The sequence below is a fragment of the Corvus moneduloides genome, chromosome 2 (genome assembly GCF_009650955.1).
Source record: "Corvus moneduloides isolate bCorMon1 chromosome 2, bCorMon1.pri, whole genome shotgun sequence".
Classification (NCBI taxonomy): domain Eukaryota; kingdom Metazoa; phylum Chordata; class Aves; order Passeriformes; family Corvidae; genus Corvus; species Corvus moneduloides.
This window is the reverse complement of record NC_045477.1, coordinates 58,278,071-58,302,805: the sequence shown is the minus strand read 5'-3', so window position 1 is coordinate 58,302,805 and position 24,735 is coordinate 58,278,071. Positions and strand designations below refer to the sequence as shown.

At 36.8% G+C, this 24,735-nt stretch overlaps 1 protein-coding gene across 1 annotated transcript in view; it reads right to left on the bottom strand.

Annotated features, from left to right (window-relative positions):
* VWA8 (von Willebrand factor A domain containing 8) overlaps positions 1–24,735 on the bottom strand; it is a 181,263-nt gene that overhangs the window by 143,445 nt on the left and 13,083 nt on the right. The window contains exons 2-4 of the mRNA XM_032099823.1: positions 24,196–24,273; positions 13,918–14,048; positions 11,696–11,806 (exon numbers count right to left, since the gene is read on the bottom strand). Coding sequence (XP_031955714.1) covers positions 11,696–11,806; positions 13,918–14,048; positions 24,196–24,273 — 320 coding nt within the window. The remainder of the gene's footprint in view (positions 1–11,695; positions 11,807–13,917; positions 14,049–24,195; positions 24,274–24,735) is intronic.

Genomic DNA, 24,735 nt, shown 5'->3' with positions numbered 1-24,735 from the left:
TAACATAAAACATACAATCAAGGTCGTTTCACCTGTTTACAATCATGTTAAGATATTTAGAAAAACGTCCAGTATTCCTTTAGATTTTTCTGAATATGCACCAGCATAATTCATCCTCAGTACATCACTTTAGTCTGATTAGAATGTAAGTCTGTTGAAACCAAACATGGATGATGAAAGCAAAATAGTGCTACAAATAATAAGATTTTTTAAAGAGTGATAAAACTAAAAGGATGTAAAATTATATTCCCTGACTGAATATGGTCTTCTACAAAACCAGAATAAAAATGCAGCCATTAACTTGATAATCTGTTGGAAACTTAGAGTTAGAAAATGGTTTCTTTTCTACTTTATTGATTGCTTGTATATGGCTGCTTATTAATGTGGAGCCAAAATGTAAAACTGGTGCTGATGGTTTTGTGCAACTTTGTCACAATGACATTAACTCAAGTAATTAAGTGCACTTGATATCTATATTCACAATTACTTCCCAGTAAAAGACGCTGAAATACAATGCACTCTTTTCTTCTTCCAGTTTCCAGAAGTTTAAGCTGATAATAATGTGGCAGGTTTGAGCACAGTCAACATTTAGAGGCACCAGAGTCTTTCTTCCTATCACATTTAAACACAATTTTAGACAGAAGCACAGTTGCAAAGGGAGAACAAATGAAATCTTTTCCCAGCATATCTCCTATAAACTCCTACAGAAGAACCTGTCATATAATGCTAGATGGAAATCTCTGATGAATACAATAGATGCCAAAAAATGGGTCAGAGAGAAAGAAAGAAGATATGAGAAAGAATAATGAAGATGCACCAGAACACAAAAATAAGCCCCCAAAAAATTACATATGAAAGCAGATGCACAAAAGACAAATGCAAAAGAATAAAGTAGAAACAAAGATGAGTTCAGTACAACAAATTAATTGCTGCATGGGTTTAAAGCACACAATTGACTCAGAGACCCATTGGAGGAGACACAGAAGACATTTGCCCCACTTTTGGAGAGGTGTCAGAGCTCAAAACCACATGGGCCTGGCCAGGCTGCTGTTCTATACCACACATGTCCTCACGGGGCATGGCTTCAGGGGAAGCAAAGGGTGAGAACACACCATGAGCGGGACACTGTCTCCACTCTCTCTCTCTGGGGAAGGTTGCCAGGACCAGCCATGTGGACCCTGCCCTCCCTCGCACCTGCCCATCCCTTCCCATCCCTCAGGGAGTGCGGCTCCGGGTGATGAATGCAGCTGAGCCCAGTGGAGCCTGGCAAAGTGGTCTAAAGCGGAGCTGGCACAGAATCAAACCTCAACAGAGACAGTGTGGCATGGTGCCATTGCGGGAAGTGGCCATGGGGAATGAAGCAGCAGCAAAACCAGGACAAGAGGAGCTGAGCCCAAAGCAAGCCCCAGAGGCATGGATTGGTCAAAAGCAGCGGTACTGCATGGGACGGAGTCCCAGCAGAGCTGTCCAGAACCAGTTGGCATGGTGCGATGTCACCTGGTTTTCAGGCAGTTGTCCATCAATGTTTTTCATTGTCTCAGAGCTAGGGACAAGAAACACTGACTGTGGGAGCACCTGCCATCTTGTCTTTGTCTGGAGAAGCCAGAACTAAGCTGAGGTGGTGAACACCTTTTGCGTGTAAAGCACCTTTTTTTTTTTGCATACTTTTGTTGTTAATATTGATGCTTTTACTGTGCATTTCTTATTCCATTGTTGTTTGCTTTCCGTAAATTGGTATCTCAACCCACATCTCAGACTTTGTTCCTCTCTCACCAGAGAGGGAAGGGCAGAGTATTATTTGCAGTTTAATTTCTGGCTGGCGTTATACCACCACAACACTAAACAATAAGAATAATTAAGATGCTTCTGTACAGTTTAGAAGCATAACTAACAACTGACAAATAAGCCTTAGAGTAAGCTTTTCACATCACCATTAAGATGGAAACAATTCCTAATTACTAATGTGTCTAATCTGGACTCAGGCAAACATTACTGAGAGAAGACATTTGTTAATCCTGGTACAGATTTCCAGATCAAGTTCTCTTCTTAGAAAGACAACACTTTTATATCTAGCTTCATAATCAGTGTCAGAGGAACCTGGAATAAGCCCATTAAACAAGTACTAACCCTCAGATTATTTCTCTTCTACTGAACCACTAACTCTTTAAAAAAAAACCCAATAAATTTTTTTCTTCATTCAGGACATCATACACTACTAACAGGCAAAATAAAACACCTCTCTCCTCCTCCCATAAAATGTGCACAAAGGACAAATTTTCTACTAACATTTTTCTCTAGGAAGGTCATTGGTCATGTCAAAAATCTGCTCCAACCTCCTTGAATAGAAAACTTGAGTCTCCAGCAGACAGTCCAATACCTGGCACGAACAAAATGCTATTTTGTCTAAATGCAGTTTGGAGACACAGCCAGAATATGCTTTAACAAACAATTTATTTGCCAAGCTGGTTGGACTCTGCATATTGTAAGTCTATGAAGACTTTATGACTGATTTTTACTAGCTAGAGGAAAATACACATTCTGTTCATATGGTTTCAAAATATTTTGAGTATCCATAGAATCTTGTTGACTCACATTGAGACATACACACTATGGATGAAGGCTTGCCGAAGTAACAGGCTTCCAGTACTAACAGAAACCTCCCTCTTGAACTTGTATATGAAGAAAATCTGCTGTAGGAGTAGACAGCAAATATTAGGAAACATGTAACAATCATTAACTTTGAGAAAGAGGATGTTCTCCATTAGCAATGCAATCCTGAGAAGCACCTTACTACATACACTGTGCTGACTGCTGATCATCAGCTTACAGGATCAAAATTTAAGAAGTACAGAGGTTGGAAACTGTTTGAAGTTTTTATTCAAATTTCTATTTCTCAGGAAAATAAAATTTCAAAAGATAGGCTTCAAATGATCTTTGCCTACTTATAAGCCCCTTTTACAATCAGATTCAGGAAAGGCTGAATGCACAACCATGGTTTTTTACGTCTTAATCAAAGACGCTCCATAACAATGATACCACCACCACCACCTGGGCACTAATTTACTCTGATTTGCCTTCTTCCAAACTGCGTTCCTCATCTATCTTCAAAGCATATCTGAAATACTGGAAATTGTTCTCTACAATACAACAAAGTAAATGCACACTCCATCTACCTCTAAAGTTCTTGTGTTAAGCAGCATAAAGTCTGCTCTTAAGACCACACCAGCTGAAATATCTCTTGCTGAATTATGCCATTTCTGCATTCTGGTTGATAATGAGTAGTAAGTTTTTCCAATAAGCTAGGCATATTACAAGGCATCCTCTGAAAACATCAGTTTTAGCTGTGTATTGATAGACTGGTATGGAAGCTAAAACGCATTTAAAAAATCAGAGGAAGGAAAGTAAGTTTGCAATCTGCTGCTGAAAATCATTCTTTAAAAATGCTTCCAAGAAACAAATCTTCATAATTCTATAATGAGAACCCAGAGAGAGTTGGATTGCCTCCCTCCCTCATTAGTTTTGTTCACTCTTAAGTGTCTAACATAAGCCTCAAATTTGATGGCGGGGGGGGGGTGTTACATCATGTAACCTTGTTGCTAAATCTGAGATCAAACATTAATTCTTGTTAAATGGCCAAGAAGGATTTGTTAAACGTTTACTTGTAGATTATTGTCACTGCAGCAAGGGGACTATTTTGCTCATCTGAGGACAGCTGCTGTTGCCTCCCACCTGTGCTCCCAGAGCTCTGGAAGGATGGTAACCTGGATACCTGCTCCAGGGAATACCTGCAGCTACAAGAGGGTGGGAGCAGAAACACTTCACACAGCGCTGCTCTTATCGTGATAGCTTTATGCAACAAATACATTATGCAGTATGCTTACGACGGTTTCACACTGCACCTACAAAAATATAAATTTAATCTTTAAAGGCAAAAACACCCTAGGAACAAGACAACCCCAAGCAGCCTTTCATTGGCTTTCCTGTAGCTGCACCATGGCAAGCTCCTCCACTTGAGCAATGCAAAATACAACAAATGCAGGAAGCTGTAAACCCGAATCTTGACATAAATCACAATGTATAAGCATATGGATGAAGTTATATAGTGTCAGAACAGGAAGAAGGACAGAAAAAAGCTTACCACAATGCGCACACTGAAATCCAAAAATGTCGGAGAAAGGAAGACATTTTTATAAAGCTCACCAAAATAGTTTGTAAAGCCTCAAGAATTTTAACACTATAGTTTTCACATACCAAAATTGAAGTAGTAGTTCTTTTCTCTCAGGAAAATGCTTATTTGCACACCAGAAAATTCTGGTTGCCCTGAAATCCATTTGGAAGTTTCTTGGGGAACCCTAAAGGACCGTTTTCAAACCTGGGCCTCATTCAGAATATGACAGACAGGCTACATTTCAGAACTGTTTTATTCTTAAAAGATGCTAGAAATTGCTCAACTGTAATCAAGAACTGTCTTTTTCCAGGAGCTCCCTCAAGGTACATTTTGGGGATTTTTAGATGATGACTTGCACATGCTCTGAAAACTGGATCCCTGTAATGACATCTCAAGCACAGCAACCATAAGAACACAGAAAAACAACAGTACAAGCAACTCAGCAAACACAAGAACTAATGAGGTAAGGATTCTCTACATCCGCAGCCTACCTTTCAGATGTCCCCTCCAATGCAGTATCTTGTTCCCACCACCCGCACAATATCCCACACAAAGTCATCCACCCAATTCTTTCCATTCAGTTCTGTATCTCATAAACATCACAACAATGCAATGTCCAGCTGTCACTTATGGTGAAAAGAGAGCCTGAACAACCATCTGGTAAAAACAACACAAAACTTTGGCTGGTTTTGAACCTACACGATGCTGGCTGGCTGCAGCAGGCTAACAAAACTTGAACTATTAAATACATGGTATAGTCTATCTTCCAGACATGGGAGGTTTGAGTCCCTGTAACCTACCATGCTAACAAATACCACAAAACTCAGAGGAAATTGGTATCTTCTAAATTTATTTCCATGGGTCAAATACAATTAATTGAATCTTTACAATTTGAATTGTTAAAACTACCCAACAAGTAAAAGATAACAGGAAAAGAAATTACAGAGATGCAGAATGGAATACATTATGGGCTTTTACTGTCTCCTACTGGGGAGACTACATTGCTAGATTTTAAAGATATGTGTAAACAGCATGCCTAATAATACGTCTCTACCAAAGACTATATTTCAAGGTATTTGTTCAGCTTGAAGGCCTCTTAATTCCCTAGATGTTGTTCTCCCTCAGGAGTTGAGCAAACTAGAAACCTTTTGAGCCACACTAAAACAGATGACTACTTACTGCACTGAAGTAATAGAATCCTACAATCACAAATTCACTGACTTTTCTTACAGATAGGTGTCACATTTGCCAACTTCAGTTACCTGGGACTTCCATGGTTGACCAGGATTTCTGGTAAATGATTGAATAAGAGAAGAGGCTTCCTCCAAAATAAAAGTATCAGCAAAACCTGCGTAGTAAGATAAAGGCCTACTAAGCTACATTCAGCCACTTTAAAAGCTAAAATGTCAACTTTTTATGAAAACTTTTTATGAAAATATTTTTATGAAAAAAATATTTTTTAAATCTTGTTTAAAATAAAATGTATTTAATAAAAAAAGTTCTGAATGCATAATGTCATTCCAAGATGAGATGACAAACAGGCCTACCATTCATCAAAAATGTGTATTTTCTGTTACAAAATTTTTCACTTTGTAGATGATCATAAGCTATAGTTTTGCATTTTACAACTGTCTTGGGGTGACTTTATGATGTGTATCCCCTATCGCTGCTCTATGCTCAGAAATTAATTTTGTGCCTTTCTGTGCCTTTAAACTGAGCCTGAGAGGGGGGAGAGGAAAAAAATCCAAGCAAACTTTTCAAAGCAGTTGTTCAAGGACACAGATACACACTCCTCTGCTTCTGCAGCAGCAAGAGCGGAGGAAGCACCCTTCCTGCTTTTCAGCCAGCTTTCAGCTCCTCTGCTCCGGAGGGAGACGGAGAGTTGAACTTTTGTTTTCCTGGGACTTGGGTTTTTCCCTTCTTCTCTTCTGGACTGTTTCAACAACATCAGAACACATGGGGAGAATTTTCCACCAAGGTCCTGGAGGTGGGCCCACACCAACCCAGCTCTGAGGAGGAGGAGAGAGACCACACCTACAGAAGGACTCTGAAATTTTCCCAGGTTTCTCTCCACAGCAAAAGGTTTTATTATTTAGCATTATTACCCTTTTCCTGTGTGTTTGTTAAATATTAAATAAGAGATAAAATAGTTTTTATCTCTTTCACTTTCCTCTGAGGAAAATTTCTTTTTTCCCCGAACCTGGTGGGGGAGGGATGGTTGTAACCTGCCTTCTATCAGACAATATTTTTCCTCCAAATTTGTCCAAACTAGTACAACAACTTAGGCCACAAGTAGTAGAGTTACACATATTCCAAATGTGATGTTCATATTTAATTAAAATCAATGTAATAGTAACTAATATGATTAGTCAAATTAAAAAGATAAGAACTAATTCAACCTTTTTCTCTCTCTCTAATGGAGCAGGGGGCTACATCTTCACTATTCAGCCTACCTCCCCACTGAGTTAATCAAGTGTTTTCTGGTAGGTTTTATAGCTATTTTTCTCCTGTGAGTTTAGCAAAAGTACAGAGCAGATACTGTTATCCACTTCTTTTTTTATTTAAAAACCCACAAAAGACAGAGAAATTGCAGTATACCACAGTACTGTCAGATGGGCTAGCTAGTATCCAAACAGGGAATCTGGCTGCCTGCAGTAGTTGGTGTTCCAGTGAGAATGAATGGCCTGAACTGGTGAGGATCTATTTCATGATGCAATACCATAGCACGGAATGAAAAGCAGCTAAAGAAATAAACTCCTGAATTTACTGGAGTTTCAAATCAGAAAACTTGGCTAGAAAAGTTTACCCTAGGAAGTGAATTAACATAGGATGAGAACATAAATACATAAATGTGACAAGAACTGGAATAGTCCTTCATTTCAGTCATTGATTTTGCCTTCCCCAGTCACTGATTTCACCTTCCTCCACAGAATTTTCTTTTCCATTTTTGAAGTACCACACATCAAGTGATCTGTTTTACTTCCATTACCCCTTGAATTAACATGACAGTCAGGTGTTTTTGCAACAGTGCCTGCAAACTGTATTTACAAGAAACTATGTCCCTGCTTTGGCAGCAGCTACACCAAGTATCTTAGTACAACGGCGCAGTTACATCAGATACATGAAGCATTCTGCTTCTTGGGCAGAAACAAGGCCCAGCAGAAAGCAAACTGAGGTTCTTAACAGATTTATTAGTGTAAATACCTACAAAGAAATAAACCTAGGGAAGGTTTATCTTCTGACAGGAATAAAGGAGAAGGGTAATTTATATTTTTCTTCCCAATGAGTAGCAAAATAAAAAGGAAAGTAAGTAGTTGACAGATATCTAAAAATTATGGAGTTAGTATCACTCATAAATCACTTTGACTCGAGAGCACCATCCATCAAGTCCATATTGCCTATGGATATTATGATCCCATGTATTACAAAGTATTGCTCCTTTTCCCATAGTAGGAAATAACAGCTGACAGACACAAACATAAAAAAAAAAAAGGATCTCACACTTTTTATAAGGAATTATAAATACATGATCCTAATACTCCTCACATGACATCACTGACATTCATCTATATGCCCTGTACATCAAAACAAGATAACAGAATCTGAACTGCTAGCCTAACAAAACCAGTTAAATGCCGACACTTTCAGAAGAATGAATGACTACTGCAAAATGATTAAACCAAAATCACTTCTACGAGTTAAGAGGCTACCATATAGGGGTCCTTAACATGCATTTTTCTTTTAGGTAAAAGATATATGATGTCAACATCAACAAAGATTAATTTAATCCAAATACTGTTCATTTCTACCTAATATTTCCTTCTTTTGCTTCAATGTTGGACAAAATAAGAAAATAAACAGGAACATTCAGACTTTTGGAGCACTGCATTGCTTGTCTCTTCTTTGTATAGGCTTCACTATCTCACTTCTTGTTCTAGATACACAGATACTGCAGCAATAGTCAGTCCATGAAGTTACACTTTGTGACAATGTGGCTGTGGCTAACTTAGCAGCACATCAAAAACCCACTGTAAGCTCCAAGGCTGTAAGTTAATAAATCACAGAATCACACAATTTCCACTCAGTGGTTAATTTCTTTTAAAAGCCGAATCATTCTTACACATCTCTTCAGTAAGATATAGAAAGCTTTTTATCCGTATACACAAGCATACATCCATACATACGTGCATACACACATACACACTCTCAGATATTATCTGACTCTCCAATATGATTATAATTTCATTCAATTAATTTCACATCTTATTTTATAATTCCCTTTCTAATCTGCTTTGATTAAAAGAAGCCAAAGTCAAGTTTGTGTAGTGCTCCTCCAAGGGATTTCACGTTATGTTCATTTTACAGACGGGATAGTTTAAGCTGTCATTTCTGTCACTCTGGGTGTTTAATTCGTTACGACATGAAATCTTTCAAGCCACGTCAGAAGATTATTCTTCTGTATCTTGACAACCAATTTTATAATATAATTAACCCATGCAATAAATTAGAAAATAAAACCAAGAGGTTATTTAATTAGCTCAGTAACAGCAATAATGACATTTTTGAGACGTTTTACAGTGAATTAACAGCTGAAAGCCAAAATTAATGGCCCAAAGTAAAGACAAGAAAACAGAATTTTCTGCTGTCAGTACATGAATTAAATAATTCACCATTACCTCATCATAAGTTCTTTATTTTACATTATTTTAATTGGCAGTGAATTTGACAATTCAATGTTTACCTTTATTTAATGATCTCCTATTTCTGAGATATTTCTATTTTTTTTCCCCTCCCTTATCAGGTATCTCTTCTAACTACCTAACTCCAATTCTCCCACTGGATTCACTCTAGTACTAAGCAATGCTGATATGCAAGAATACTTGATGGCCCTTCAATATATATTTCAATATGTAATTTCAACAACTGCTTCCAAATCACCACCTTCTAAATATATTTTAAATAAGTAACTGCAATCATATTCTGTAACTTCATGTTAAAATATAGCTGATGTTTTTAAACCACTGAGATAATAATTTACATAATTTAATCTGTCACTATTAAATGTGGAGCTATAAACAACTACAACATCTTAACAGTTGCTCAGAGACAACTTTGCAAACCTTTCTAGGTCTGCGAACCTGATGATCCACAAAATCAAAGTTCTTTCTGGCCACAAGATGCCAGGTTTTGTTACAGTATATGATTATTCAAAGTGCAAAGTAACTATATTACTATCTTATGACTTGCTTACAAAGAGCCTCATATCTTAAACAACAGATAAGTTTTATTCAACCCATAGAATTCAGACATGGGAGTTCTGGAAACCAGACTTTCAAGCTCTGCTGTCTTCTCTTGGCTGTCACGAAGAGCAAGCATGAGATTCTACAGGAAAGGAAATGGCACGAAAATCTGAAAAGCAGAATCTGCTATCTTCAGTCACATGAATTCACCTTCTCTTTGGCTCAGCTATGCCAACTGGAGCAATCCAAGATCTTTAGGGAATATTTTATTAAGGCTTCCTACTGATACCTTTCTCAGTTCATGGTTTGTAGTTTAGAGAAGAGTAGCATCTGGCTTCTGTAATGCTCTGAATTAGTACAGCATCTGCAAACCTCAAAATCATTAAAAGAAATCATTGAAATTCAGGCACCTGTGTAATCTGCAAAACTTTATAGCTCAATATAAAACGGAATAGTTAGATGTATGACAGTTCTAAACTTAACTATGTACCATATTTTATGTATCTTTAACTGAAATATAGGATAAGAAAACTTCAGCTGGAACACCACTATCTATCAGAGTCACCTTCATGTTTCCAGTATTTTAAAAGTGTTCATCTAAATACCAATTATTTATTTTCTTATGTTCCATTCAGAGCTTAAACACACATTGGTTATAAATACAATGAGTGAAATATGAGCTCAGGAAAGACATAATTCCAACTGATTTTAGTACTTTGGTATCTTGCTAAAGGAAAGTCTTGATCTGAAGTACTGCTGTGCTGCATTCTGGCAAAAACCTATCAACTGAAAGTTTCTAACTCACTGAGGAAGGTGGTCATCTTAGACCTTGACCTTAAAGAGTAAATCTTCCCAGAGTGTTCATACTGGAGTGAGATGACTCGAAATAGCTTGTAAAAAGTGCAGCTGCCTCATACTTACACTGAGATCACAGTCTACAGACAAATATGGTGGCAAAAGACCATCTCCCATCTTGGTGAGCTTCTTACAGTCCTCGATACAGTGGCTCTTAAAAATGTAAGTTAATTAATGCTCTTACACCATGGGTAAATTACCTTGACTATCCTGTAGCAAGTTTGAGGTTAAGGCTGTCCATAACAGCAGACAGGCATGAAGCTGACATTAGTCCATGAGTTAATCCCACAACCTACACAAATGCTCTCACCTTCTGGTAAATGAGAAGCCATTTACAGCCCTAATACACAGTACAGTACTTCAAATTATCTCATATTGTGCAATCCTCACATTTCCAGGTAAGCATGAAATAATTTGAATTCCTAGAAGTAACTAAAATAAAATATATTTAGATTAACTGTTAATTCTTCATTCTGAGGATATTCCATTGCCCAAAGTCATTTATTGCGGTTTCAAGAAAATCTATTTAAAATTTTCTTGAAAGTTAGTAGGCTTAAAAAGAGATCATTGGGAATTAAACAAAAAAAAAAAAAAGAAAGGAAAAATGTTTCTTTAAAAGAGGGAACAAAGCTTTCTGGTTTTCCCTCACAAAACATTTGTACAATGGTGATATCATTAACCTCTATAGCACCACCAACTGAAAACTCTTTTCGATAACTCATTTAAGTTCCTACTACAACACAGAAACTCACCCGCCCTATATAACTAGAAACCTAACTTCTATAAAAATTTTAGGTATCTAGGAAAACAGACATTGCATATGAATTGTGTATTTTACCTGCATAATCAGAAAGGAAACATGCCATTGATAACTTACGAAGAGAAATTTTACCTAACCCAAGTCACTCTATGGCTACAGTAAATCAGCTACTGGTCTGGGGCAATACTGATGGCAGGAGTGTTTAAATCATTATTTGATTCCATGTCTGCAGTGAGGTTCAAATCCAATCTCACAATTGCCTCCCTTTACTGTGCTTGGGTTTCACAATACAGAGCAGCCATAAAACACATGAACTAGACTCTTTTACAATTAAACTAGGTCAGAAGATTCATTTCAGGAATACATCTAATTTGCTGCAAGTTTTGAGGAAGAGACGTAGCAAGGGTAGTGCTTATCTAACTTGCACAGAATGGATCTTACTCTTACCAAAAATGGTCTATCTAAATCAACCCTGTAGTACTCTTAAGAGACCGAGTAATCTTAGATTTGGGTAGAGATAACATTTACGATAATCATGAGATCATCGTGCAAGAGACTTTCTACTCGGATTAAAAACATGTCAATCCACATACTGATTTTTCATCATATAAACCACGACTTCCTTCAAACTACTTGTGAATAATGACTAGGTGGTGTGAAACTGCAACTTGCCTGGTCAAGATAAAAAGCACTGCCATCTCGGATCTCTCGTCGCTGTTTGAGGTCAGTTTCTGTGGTGTCCCTTGAGAGCGCAATATATTCAACCTCCCGCTTTGTCAGCTCCTATGGACAACAGTCTGAAGTCATTGCAAACATAAGACTATAACCCGAGTAAGTGAACTTTAAGGATCGGCCTAATGGTATAATTGTACAAAAGTGCTCTAGGCAGCAGCATAGTGATCTGAAATAACTGAACAAAATCTAATATCTCTTATTTTAAAAATGTTAACAGTGTGTTCTGCCTCAAACAAAACGGTTTGAATTTCTGCTCCATAAACTTTATATTCCCCAAACCTATTCTAAAAACATAATAACCAGCTATATACTCTTTCCATTGAACACCTGCAGCACCCTGTAGGTTTATCTTCTGGTTCCAGACTCTGAAAAAGAACCGGCACCTACAAATCACAAATAAAAATCAGAAGTTTTCTGTAAAAGATTGAAATGTTCAACTCTCACTATTCAGTAACACTTATACTGTGTTTACACTTATAGCTGTGATTATTACCTGCACATGCTCTGCCAGTACACTGATGAACTATATTATTCTTATCCTCTCTTCCTTGGCTGTCATGAGATGCACTCTGCATCTGTAAAACTACAGACTATTTGAAAAAGGAGAACCCTTGGGTTATTCTTTTGCTTATTTTGATTCAATATGAGATATACTTAGAATTTGCTATCTTAAAGGAATAAAGCAATTCCCCCATGCATTTACAACTGATATTTCTGCTACTTCCATCTCTGGGTTATCATTCATTCTGTTTAGGAAACAGATTCATAATGAAATTCTCTTAGCCCCTACCCCTCAATTAAAAATGTCATTGATTTAACAGACCTCTCTTAACAGGTAACTTTCAACTATAGTTGTACGAAAAAAATAAAACTAAGACGTAAAGCCCGATTAAAACTATTTCCTTTCCACTTTTTCAGGGCCTATTGGGTTACAAAGCCACCAATTCCTTTATGTTGCAGGTAGATAACAGTTGTACTTGCTTTTAATTAAAAAAAAAAGTGTTTTTCAACAATTAGCCCTGCGTAGGAATGCATAGTAGCTTTCAACAACAGCAAATAGAAGTTTTCCAGGCTTATATATATTCATTAAAGGCACCACAGCATGTATCAGCTCACATGGAAAGTCCAGCCTTCACATAATTTTTTGGCATGGCATTCAATCAGTTGCAGCCTTTTTAACAGATCTCAAGTGCATACAGTCTGTGGCATAAATAACAAGGCACATTCTATATCCCATGCCTGGATATCAGGTGTTTTTCCAAGTCCTCTTTTTACGTTATATCAAACTCTTCTCATTTATTTTAAGGAATGCATCACACTGTTAAGTATCGCATCTGGTTTGCTGAATTAAGAAATCTTTTCTCTCCTTTATAAAGTTCAAAATCTTACAGCTTTCTACTCTATGCTCTACCTCAGAGAGCTAGTGTTTGAATTAGTATCTTTTGATTTTTAAATAAATGGCTGATCTTTATGACAGCTGTTTACGTGCCTCCATTTGTGATCCCTCTGCTCAACCAGATTCCAGATAGAGCTCATGGCAGACCAAGTCCTACCCACATCACTTTTTGGGGCAGACATCCCCCTCCTCCTGATCACTTAAGGGCACTGATGTTTTAAACGTGAAATTTTGTACATGATGCTGCCATGGTTTATGCAGATGGCTGTGGGCACATCTTTCCCACATTCCAAGAGAGGATCATACACGCATCTACTCTTTCTAATCACTCAGAATAACTGTTCCCAAATGTTACTCAGAACACTTCTCTCCCAAATCCTTTCCTTCATTTCTTTTTTTATGTAATGAAGCAAAAACTATTTGTTGTCGCAGATTTGTAGGCAGATAACTTAATCTTCTAACATACATAATGCCGAGAACAAACTGCTTCTCCATTTGTGATAGCATATGGTAACACAGTTTTCCAACTCATTTTTTTTCCCCTCGAGTTTAAGCAGAAAAACATGTACTAAAATGTCTGTACTTCCTATTTGTCTATAACAAAATCTGAGCTTTGGAAAGCAAATTTATGAAAAAAACTTATTTACTTCCTAAGTAGCTTGCTGTGTAAGATTTCCTAGGACTACCTTTTACCATTTGTCTAGTATGAGAATGACTGACATTAGTAACTATGTCTCCAACACATTTAAACCAACATACTCACCAGATACTGCATGGCAATAGATCGCCGGAGAGGCCCAGGAGGCCCAATAAGAAAGATGTCTTGGCCAAGAAGATCTTTCTGCATTATCCATCTTAAATGGTGGACTACAGACTGGGCCAGAGACTCTGTCACTTTGAAACACAAAGATAAGAACACATTAATAAATTTTGAAAAGCGTTAGATACCTGGCCATTCAACACTTTCTTTGAGCTTATCTCCAAAATTAAAATACAAGACACAAAGCTGTACTGCCCCAATCTGGGCAGCTGAAAAGCAGAGAATTCCACACACAGTTTATAACAGATCATTTAATTTACATATAGAAGTTTATACATCTATCTTACCCACTGCTTTTTACTCTGCACAACTTCATCCTTAAAAAAACAACAACCGACATAAACCGGAAAAAAAACTTGCGGATTTGTATTTCACATTAAACTGATCAACATAAAGACTGTTTTCTATTACTCAATGTTGAGTGGACTCCTCAGCACCAGTTAATATAATATACATACATTATTAACATTTTGTAAAATATTTATCCAGCCTATATCCCAATGCTCCCATGAACTTCAAAAAAAGTTCAAAAAACTCTGATTGCGCCAGACTAAGATTAGTATTCAGGGACAAACTTAATTTCTTACTTTTTAAAAAGACAACTGCATTCCTGTTTATATTTTCACACAGCAAACCACAGAATTAAATTATTAAGGAAATGCAAACTTTGTCATGTCACTACATTGATACCGTACAGCTTCCAAAATCATAATAAAAAACAAATCAAAGCAGATCTATTTACTTCTATTAAGAAATATCATATGCATTAATTTAAAAAGTAATAACCTGATGATAATTAAACTAAAACTTTTACCACATGCATACAAATGTTGGCAGCAGTGGAAAGCATCATACAAAAACAGCACACTGAAGGAGTGGCATTGTTCTCATTGCCACATATCACCCTATCCCCAGACAAGTCTTTCCCATATCCCCCAGCAAAGCCTGGCTCTTTCTCAGCCACAAGCAAAAAGCACTAGTGCAGGAGGAGAAGGCAAACATAAGCAAGTCAGGAGGGAGATTTATGTACGCATGTATGTATATGGTTGCTTTCAGAACAGTCTGACAAGACTAATGATGAGGTTTGAAGCTGGAGGCTCAAGGGCAGTAACTGGGATGCTGAAGTGCAGCAAGAAAGGAGCATGAAGCAATAAAATCTACAAATGAATACTTGGTTATTTACCTTTTTCCAGTGCAATTGCTAGGTGCAACTAGAAGCCAACATTTAAAAAAACAAGACCCGGTATTACATCTGAGACAGGGGAACCAACATGTGCAGGGCAGAGTTAAGGACAGCAAGCAAGAGTGCCACTCAATTCTGAAGATTCACTGCTGAATCTTTGCAAACTAGAATTAAAATCCATTTTTGTAAGACCATAGAAACAGTATTAAATAACTGTATGAGAATCAAGGAAGACTTTTCAAGCATAAAGGGGGATTAAGAAAAATTTTAACAAAAACTAAATGAAGGTTTTGGTCTTTGGTCTGGCACTTGGGGAATCCATTTGAAATTATCTACTTCCAGAGAAATTCACAATATCCTTACCACCAATGTGAACAGGAATAGCGTACACATGCAGGTGAGCAATCCATGCATTAGGATTATCAGATTAATTGTAAACAAGTATTTCAGCTTTGCCTTATTGTCTAGTTTTGTTTTCTGAACAACTGTCATTAGTGTGCCCAGGATTAGCTTTCATATATGGTGTGCTGACATCAGAATGTAAAATGTTTTCTTCTTCCTCACTGAAGTACTGTATTCCAAAAGCAATGCACATCGCACCACACACAACCGGCGAAGTGCAAATCAATTCCTTGCAGGGAATAACATGTTCCTTTCTACAAGGTTTTCAAGGAAATTAGGGAAGTTTCTATTAGATATATTCTTTGGGAAATAAAGCATAATACATCACACCAGACTAAGTGCTCTGTCCAAACTTTGCTACTGGACAGGTATGGAAATTTGAAAAGCACCAAACAAAGAAAAAGTATTATTTTCAAGGTACCATTAAAATTTTAGGACAGATCTCACATTCGTTATTACTTCTACCTGGATGAAGCCAATGTGCCTCTAGTGTATTTCTATAGTAGCTGTTCTCAAAAAAAAAGAAAAGTACTTTGCTTACAGTGAAAAAATACACTTGGAACTCTTTCATGTCAAAATTCATGCATTAGAAGCACGGCAAAACCAGCTTTGACACAGCCTGACTACAAATGCCTCTGGCATAATTCTCATTAATATGTGTAGCTATCTTTTTCATTTTTAGGGTGGTCTCAAGAAAAAAACTCAGCTCACACTTAAAAACAGTACCATAAATAGCAAATGACTTTAGAATGTTCAGCAACATCTGCCAAAAAAACCCCGTCATGTAAAAGAGAACACAAGTGTACAGCATTCAAAAAAATGTAAAATCATAAAGCATGATCCCCATGAAAACCTTAAGGAATTTCAGGGCACTTATATTGCCATCATTGTGTTAAACAGTCCAAATGTACTCTGAAATAGCAATACAAAAAATACAACTTAGTGTCTGAGAATTTCCTGCTTTTTTTGAGAAAAGGACACGAAAGACAATTCCTTATCAATACATTTAGTAGAAAAAGGTTTCCTTGATTCTCCATTCACATCATTCTCCTCACAAACAGATTATACCTAGATCAATTATAATACATGTTTCCAATCACAAAGTAGCACATTGACATCTGCAAACTCACTCAAAGGAAGCCTGTTACAAATGATGCCAATGATTCCAAGCTAGCATTCCTTAAGGTGAACTGTCATGACAGCAGCTTCCACTTGTCAGTTCCTTCAGTTCTAACATGTAATATCTGTACATTGTTCCAGACACTAAACCTACTACACCTTCCCAGTTATTTTTAAAGTCTTTTTAAAATCAGAAGAATGTAACATTTTCTCATACACGCAGTCTGTGCTGCACAAACTGTTTCCAAAGCACAGGATGCTTTTCAAAAGCAACCTCAGAAGCACATACTCAGTATCTTGTATATTATTTATATATATTTAGACTACTTGTACTGTCTCTGCATTGCAAGGCTTTCAAGTTCTCTAATATGACTTGAAAAAAATTCCTCTCTATTCAAGAGCTGTATTTCAACTTTACCACAAGTACTGAATAATAATTTTCTATGACATTTAGAAGACAGGGCAAATTCACTGAGGAAAGCATGTATATTACAGCAATATTTATTAATTACCTGATGAGTCAGATAGCATTTAATGCAAACTGGGATTGCACAACCTGTTTAGTGGCACTCTGCTGATTTGCAGTAGTTAAATAGCAGGCCCAATACTCTTAATCTGCAGGATGGTGCATAGTAAGCCTCTGCAGTGTATTCTCTAAGACACCATCTGGCACATACAAGAGAGTAGCTGGTGCTACAGTTTGCTATTCCTGTGTACCAAGGACAGACAGAAAAAGTGCATTCTATTGATTTGTAATAAGTGATAAGGAGAACAGCACCTAGCAGAATCTGCACAAACATTCTGTAAAGTGAGCAGCTGAATCTGAACAGAGAAATCCCCAAATAAAATGTAGAAAATGTTTTAGATAGATTTTGAAGCAAACGCAGCAGCTGCTCTTGTTTGATCCACAAATCAGCTTTTGACAAATCCAAGACTGAAACAGCTATGCTAGCCTCGGAAATATTCCAGTTCACTCATACTTGAATTCTTGGCACACTCACTGAAGCCATAAGATTCGTTGGAGATACGAGACAATATTTGCTGGCAAGTCCTTGTGTCCCACTTACAGAAGAAATGCCATAAATGAAGAAGACTGCAACTCTTCCCACTATTCAGACCGTCAGGTGAACTGATTCCCAAGAATACCTATTCCAGACGTGATACAAAATACAGCAGAACTCCCATCCCTGTATGACTCTGGTTGATCACATAATAACCAACAGGTGCTTAGAACACATCAACATACCTAATTTTCAGCAGAATAAAAAAAAACCTCTGCATACCCTGAACCTTGAGTACAAAGCATGCTCATTGTCTGAAAATGGCTCCTTGTTTCAGGAGTGCTAAAAATTAAGGACAGGAACAAGATGTCCCCCCTCATCTGAATACCGAGGGGTCCTTTAGCTGTTCATGGCAGTCTGCAGTACATCCAGCACAAGGAGCAGCTGCCGTAAATACAGCTAAGGGAGAAGGGGACAAGGAAGAAGGTCTTTGTCTAAAAACATAAATACATTTCAAAAGGGGGATTTTTCAATTTGATTTTTCAAATGAACTCACTGAGACTCATTTCACAGCTTGTTCAGGCTGGGGGACAATGAGGAAAGAGAGTGAATTGGCCAGGACAGGGTGAAGGAGGCAGCATGGCCAAGGTGGAGAGAGAGGCACTCCTATGTGGTCCGCTTTCAGCTGCTGCCATTTAGCAAATAAAGCATTGCTGCTCGTCCCATTTTATGCTGATGCACAGAACCCAAAGAGTTTTCAGTCTCACAGCGTGGTTACATCACAGACAGTTTTCACTGGAATACTGCTTCTCCTCATAAATTTTTCATGGAAACAGTCTTCATTCCAAAAAATTTTTGGTCTTGTGGTTTTAAGGAAACAAGTTGCAAGTCTTTACAGGGGCTTAGAAAGGGGGAAGTTACTTCTTGGATGAGACCATAAACTCATTTATCAATTCCTCTGAGTTGATTACTTCACAGAAAGGTATTAGTTCAACACAGAGAAATCATATTTCTCCATGTGAGAATAAATTAAAAGATAATATAAAGGAAACATGTAAAACCAAATAGCTTTCTGGAGGAAACCCTGAATGGGATTCTGAAGACTAAGTTTCTCCTAATGACACATAAACATGGAATAAGTGAAACTATTCTTAGCTGGATGTACTACTCAGAGAAATACATAATCAGAGCAGTCATCCATAGCTCAGACTCCAACTGGAGGGACATAGTATGTCTGCATTTTGAGCACAACAGCTCAGGCCAGCACCAAAAAGTATACGAGAATCCAAAATAAAAAGAAAGAAAAATTATCATAAGATACATATAGAAAATAAATAATGGTTTTCAAATACGCAAGACAGAACTACCATGAATGAAAAAAGTTCTCTACATCAAGGTTATGCTAGATAGAATAAACCTCTGGGAACTAAAAGTATGTCCCAAAAACCTAAATGAAGCATTTCAACAAGTTTTGTCACAAAAGAATCATTAATTACTGGAGCAAAGTGTGCAGAGAGGTTTTGATTCCTACATCACCAGCATGTTTTAAGAACATGGAGGACAACCATCTCTCAGGAGTGGTTCAGAGTTGACTGATCTTGTTTTGAAGCCCAAGGAACAGTACAGACAACTCTCTGAGCTCCATCCAGACCTTCTCTGTAGGTTTCCATGTTCCCATGTATGCCTGTGCCTCATTCTCAGCACAGACAAAATGGGGATAATGATGTAAGAAGTCCAGAGCTCTACTGACAAAAAGCCCACTGTTTCAGTATCTGGATGAGGTGGTAACACCCAAATAGCAGAACAGTTGGAAGTGTACATAAAAACTCAAACTGTTGAAATAATCATCATCTCTGACAGCAGACAACTTCCCTGAGGTTAAGAGTAAAGAAATGTAATGACTAAAATTTTTGTAAGCATGAAATTACAGTCATCCTGCAATACAACCTGTCTCTAGAAAGTGTTGCATTCTGGCACTCAGATGTAAAGTTAACATAAAAAAAGAACAAGCACACATTCCAGTGAAAATCTGAGCACACTTAAGAGCAAAAACTGAACATACACCTGTACTAGCTTCCATATGTGGCACATACCATTCTGTGAGGACGTAGAGATTATTACATGCATGAATATTCCGTTTGAATTCCTCACAATAATTACTGTTTCATGTATTTCAACTGAAAAAAAGTAACAGAATTCATCACTTAATCCTTTGAATACACACGTCACTTTTGATCACACATTGGGGAGGGTGCTCAGACTGAGGACAGCTGGCACAAAATGACACTGTTTGAAATTAATCTTCCACAATTCAATGCAGTTGCATGTAATATCTCTCAAACGCACTTGCACCTTCTCAGAGCAGCGAAGCCCAGATGCAAAAGAACATCCCTTTTCCTGCCCTAATGAGGATTTGACATCATTGAACAAAATGTCCTGGAAGAGCTGTGTTAGGAATCGTTTTGTCAAGATTAATAAATAGATAAAATGTCAACTACATTATCACTTTCGTAACATTTCCAGAAACCATTAAGGAAATTAGTACACTGTCATGAACTAAAAAAAAAAGGTGCATTCTTGCAATTCAGTTTCAGATCTAAACTATCACAGAAAGTCATACCAAGTTTCTCCAAAGTATAATTAAAGAAACAATCGTGCTTTCAGACATGGTGAGACTTTAAAAATGTAGGGCTTATTTTTACTGATGAAAGAACAAGCAGTAAAAAATAAGTGCCCTCTTTCTAGAATGTGTCAGACACAGTTATGATAAAAATCCCATTAATAAAATTCCCTTGTGCATGACTCATTTTTACTTGTCACTTACAAAAATAACTCATATTTTATGTACCTTTAATTATTGTCTTTCAAGAAAAAGCCATTTGACAACAACAGCAAAACAAATTAATATTTCACATTAACACACAAAATGGAGCATTTTGTAGAGAACTTGCCAAGTACCTAGCAAAAAACCTGAAAAGCAAAGACATGGAAACACATCCTATCAATTTCTGCAAAATGTAATAAGGTGCAATAAAGGAGTTAAAAATCAGTCTAATTTGGTAAGACAAAGAAATAAATATTTTGGTATCTATGTGACAAAATGACAACTGTAAAGTTTTGTAGGTACTTAGGACATTTACATTCTTTATTCTGTTACGAATTTTTCAGATTTTTAAGGCAATTGTTAAGCCTAGAAAATAATGCTGAGTTTAGAGTATGTTATAATATATCTAAAATTTGCTGCAAATTTTAGATACACACTTCCAACATCACCACATTTTAACATGGCTTTTATCTTCTGGCAGAAGAACAAAAGCAGAAACATTCTACTTCACACAAATTATGAGCTAGAAAACAATACTGCAATACTAGTAAATGAACTGTAATCGCTTCAATTCCCCCCTACTAATTCTTACTCCACTACAAACATTACAATGTCAGAGACCTTCTCAGGGATATTTCCCGCTTAAGCAAATGATCTAATTATTTCTAGTCTTAGTTTAAAAGAAATCAGGTAAGTACATTTATCATTCACATTTAATATTAATTACTAAAATAAATTTTCAAAATATATGATGTTTTAGTTTATAAATTAGTCTAAACATACAATTACTTCCATTTGGTTTACATCAAAACAACTTGTATCTACAGCAGTCATTCACCCAGCAAAACAAGAAGTACTCTTAAAAGAAGAAAAAAAATGTTAAGTGATACACATACACTCTCTAAATATCTCACAACAAGATGATAATCAACATGAAGTCAATACAATCTATTTAACTCCACTACAGGAATATATCTTTGTTCTCCATAGTAAGATAACCAAAGAACTTAAACACTAAGGGTTAAAAAAATTCCTAAGTTTAAATACACAAAGAAACTGCAATGAAGTATTTGAAATAGATTTTCTGCTATGAAATACATCAGTATTCTATGTTACTTAATTTTAACTCATTTGATAACTAAGTTTACAAGCAAAATTTTATACCTTAAGTAATCCTACTTCCAGTACATGACTACTGATGAACAACAGTATCCCAAGCATGACACAGGCTCCTTTCAGTCATGATTATTAAAAATTAAAAAGAGAGAAACAACTAATAATATGTGTTCTAATAAACGTTACTATTACTTGGTATCAGATTAACAATAATAATAATGTTATTATTACATGGTATCAGATTTTAGCTAAAATGTCATTATTCTGTACAAGCTCCATGTTTAGAAACCTTTTTGCTATCAGTTTTCAATGACTTTTTCCTTCTTATAATCATTAACTAGAAAAATCTCTCCTTTGATTCTACCAAATGCTTTCATAATTCTCTTACCTTCTCAGTCCAAAGAACTGAAAGAGATGCTGTTAGAGTAACTTAGAACTAACATTTAGCTTGCTGAAAAGTGCGAGTTGAACAAAATATGTAATAATGGCTCAGAAAGCATTGTTAAAATTAACACATTTGGTACAGCACAGAAAACCAGAAAGCAGATCAATCTACCAGAATTATAAATAAGTGAAATGGATCACATCAGTCATTAGCATAGACAGCTGATGGCCTTCATGATCAAAATGAGAGAAACACCATAAAAATTAAAGGATGAAAAGTGAAAATCTATTATTTAAGGAGCTGTGAAAAGCAATACAATGCAGCATTTCTCAACTGTTTGGCTGCATTCCCAGGAAACTCACGAGGAATGCAAAGTGACATTACAGTCTAAAAGAGAAACCCTTTCCTCATAGGCTACCCTGTAACAGCAATGGCTGGCACATGGCACTGGAAATTTTTGGTACTTTAGATCACCTGGTAGGAAAGTGACAGTATGATGCCTACTGAGTTTTGAGACTTCAGCAGCCCACAATCCAGATTTAGATCAGTGATCTGGCCCACCAGACTACTGGCAGATTTCACTAGTCAAATAGTGAAAGCAAACAAAATCTTCCTCTTGCTCCCACAGCAACTTGACCTAGCTGAAGATGTCCCTGCTCATTGAAGGGGGATTGGACTAAATGACCTTTAAAGGTCCCCTTCCAACTGAAACTGTTCTATCATTCTGTATTTCTGCTACACCTCTCAAAGGGCTCATATTTCCAGAAGAAAATGTTGCATGACAAAATAGAGGTAAGAAACAATAATCTAAATATGTCAATATTAACAGAGTCTACTATCCCAGTTATTACAAAATCAGGAATCACAGAAACACAGAATGGTTGAGGTTGGAAGGGACCTCTCGATACCAGCTTGTCCAACTGTCCTGCTCAAGCAGGACCACCTAAAGCCTGTCTGACGAACTGCAGCACTATTGCCTAAGAAAACAATATAAATTTTTTATATTGCCAGCTGTGCAATGGCAAGTCTATCATTGATACTATCAGTGCCATCCTTCTAAAAAAAAAAAACAAAACACACCAAACAAAAAAAAAAGACCAGTGCCCCAGGAGTTTTCTTGATTCAAAATGCCATAGAATGGATTTAGACATGCTCCTGGAAAGCACATGCACTTGAAGTGAATGATTACACCCACTTTCCACCTGTAGAACTGTGCAATGACCATCATTGGGAGTTCTCAGTGCTTGTCCCTGTGTAAACTGTAATATAAGACTTGCATACCCTTTTAGAATGCCATGTGTGCTTGGTTTTGGTCTGCAAATTTATCTGAATGGAAAAATGAGTTATTAGTGGATGTTTTTAAACTTGCATTCTGGATATCCAGCAGCCTACATGTGAAAGTACGGAACAAACGGCAACTGATCATTTTGGATCCTCAGAAAACATCTGGCCTGTATACTGGGAAAAGCCACAATGCAAACATGATTCACCTCTGATCCACGGTGCAAAAGGAAAAGCTCAAGAAGCACGTATTCTCCATGAACAGTCAGGAAATAAGGATAGCTGCAAAGCAGTGACATTTGTAATAAGGTATCAAAAGATAATGTGAATCAATTTTAGGTAAATGTATGTGCCTTGTTGATGTGCATAATTGGCTGCGTATTTTCCATCTGACAGCATTTTTCATGACTATGCAACTGACTTCTCATTAACTTGATGGATTGCAAAGATCTGTATGTTTGCTGACAACAATTATGTGATAATCTGGGAATACTAAATATCACAGTAGGAAAACACCATACATCTGCAAACTCATAGGACATACAATCATATTGCAACTGAATGATAATTCGTAACAGCCACAGTTTTATGACCAAACAGCTTGAGATTATTTTTAGAAGCAATCCTTGGATAAGAACCCTTTTGAACAAAAACATGAGACATATACAAATGATTCTTTTACTGTCCCATTGACCAATGGGACAAGTTATATTCAAAGTTAAGATTCCTATACAACCAGCTGAACCAGAGATGTAATAATGAACTAAGCAAAGACAGTCTACGCCAAATTGCATGCTTTTTCAAAATATACTTCTTAGATCATTTCAGTAAAGTCAGTGAGGTGATTGAGTGACTAGAAATTTTTTTAATAAAGCCTTGAAATTCCTTCAAAAGGAAAGCAGATTCTTACTGTAGTTCTGAGGAACAAGTTCTGGGTTCTTCGGTGTTTTGAGTTTAAAAGACACATCTCCAATAGTGACAGTATCACCTGAAATAAAGAAAATAAGCCTTTTAGTTCTTACATAGTTAGATACTTTAAAGTATTTAAGGTTCTTAAAGTTTAAATCATAGGCCTGCTGTGGTGAGGCTGACTATGGGTTCACAAAGAAGCCTCAAATGTGTTTGTGTTTACTAACTACTCTAGGCTGCTTTTCAGTAGATCAGGTACCTGGACATTTTACATTTAATTAATATTACTTTTTCCTGTTTTTTTTTTATTGCTGCTATTACAACCTTAAGCTGTTGGGAGCTGTGGAAATTAAGCCCAATGTAGAACCCCATTCCAGCCACCATTGCTGATTAACTGAAATTAAAACCTTAGCACATTTGCCTGTAGAACTATTGATGCCTTTTCCTAGTCTGAAAATCAAGAGTCAAACACGGTTAGAAGGGAAAAAGGGATTTTACCTCTGTATTAGGTGCACCACGTCCAAGTGGAATGCACCTCAAT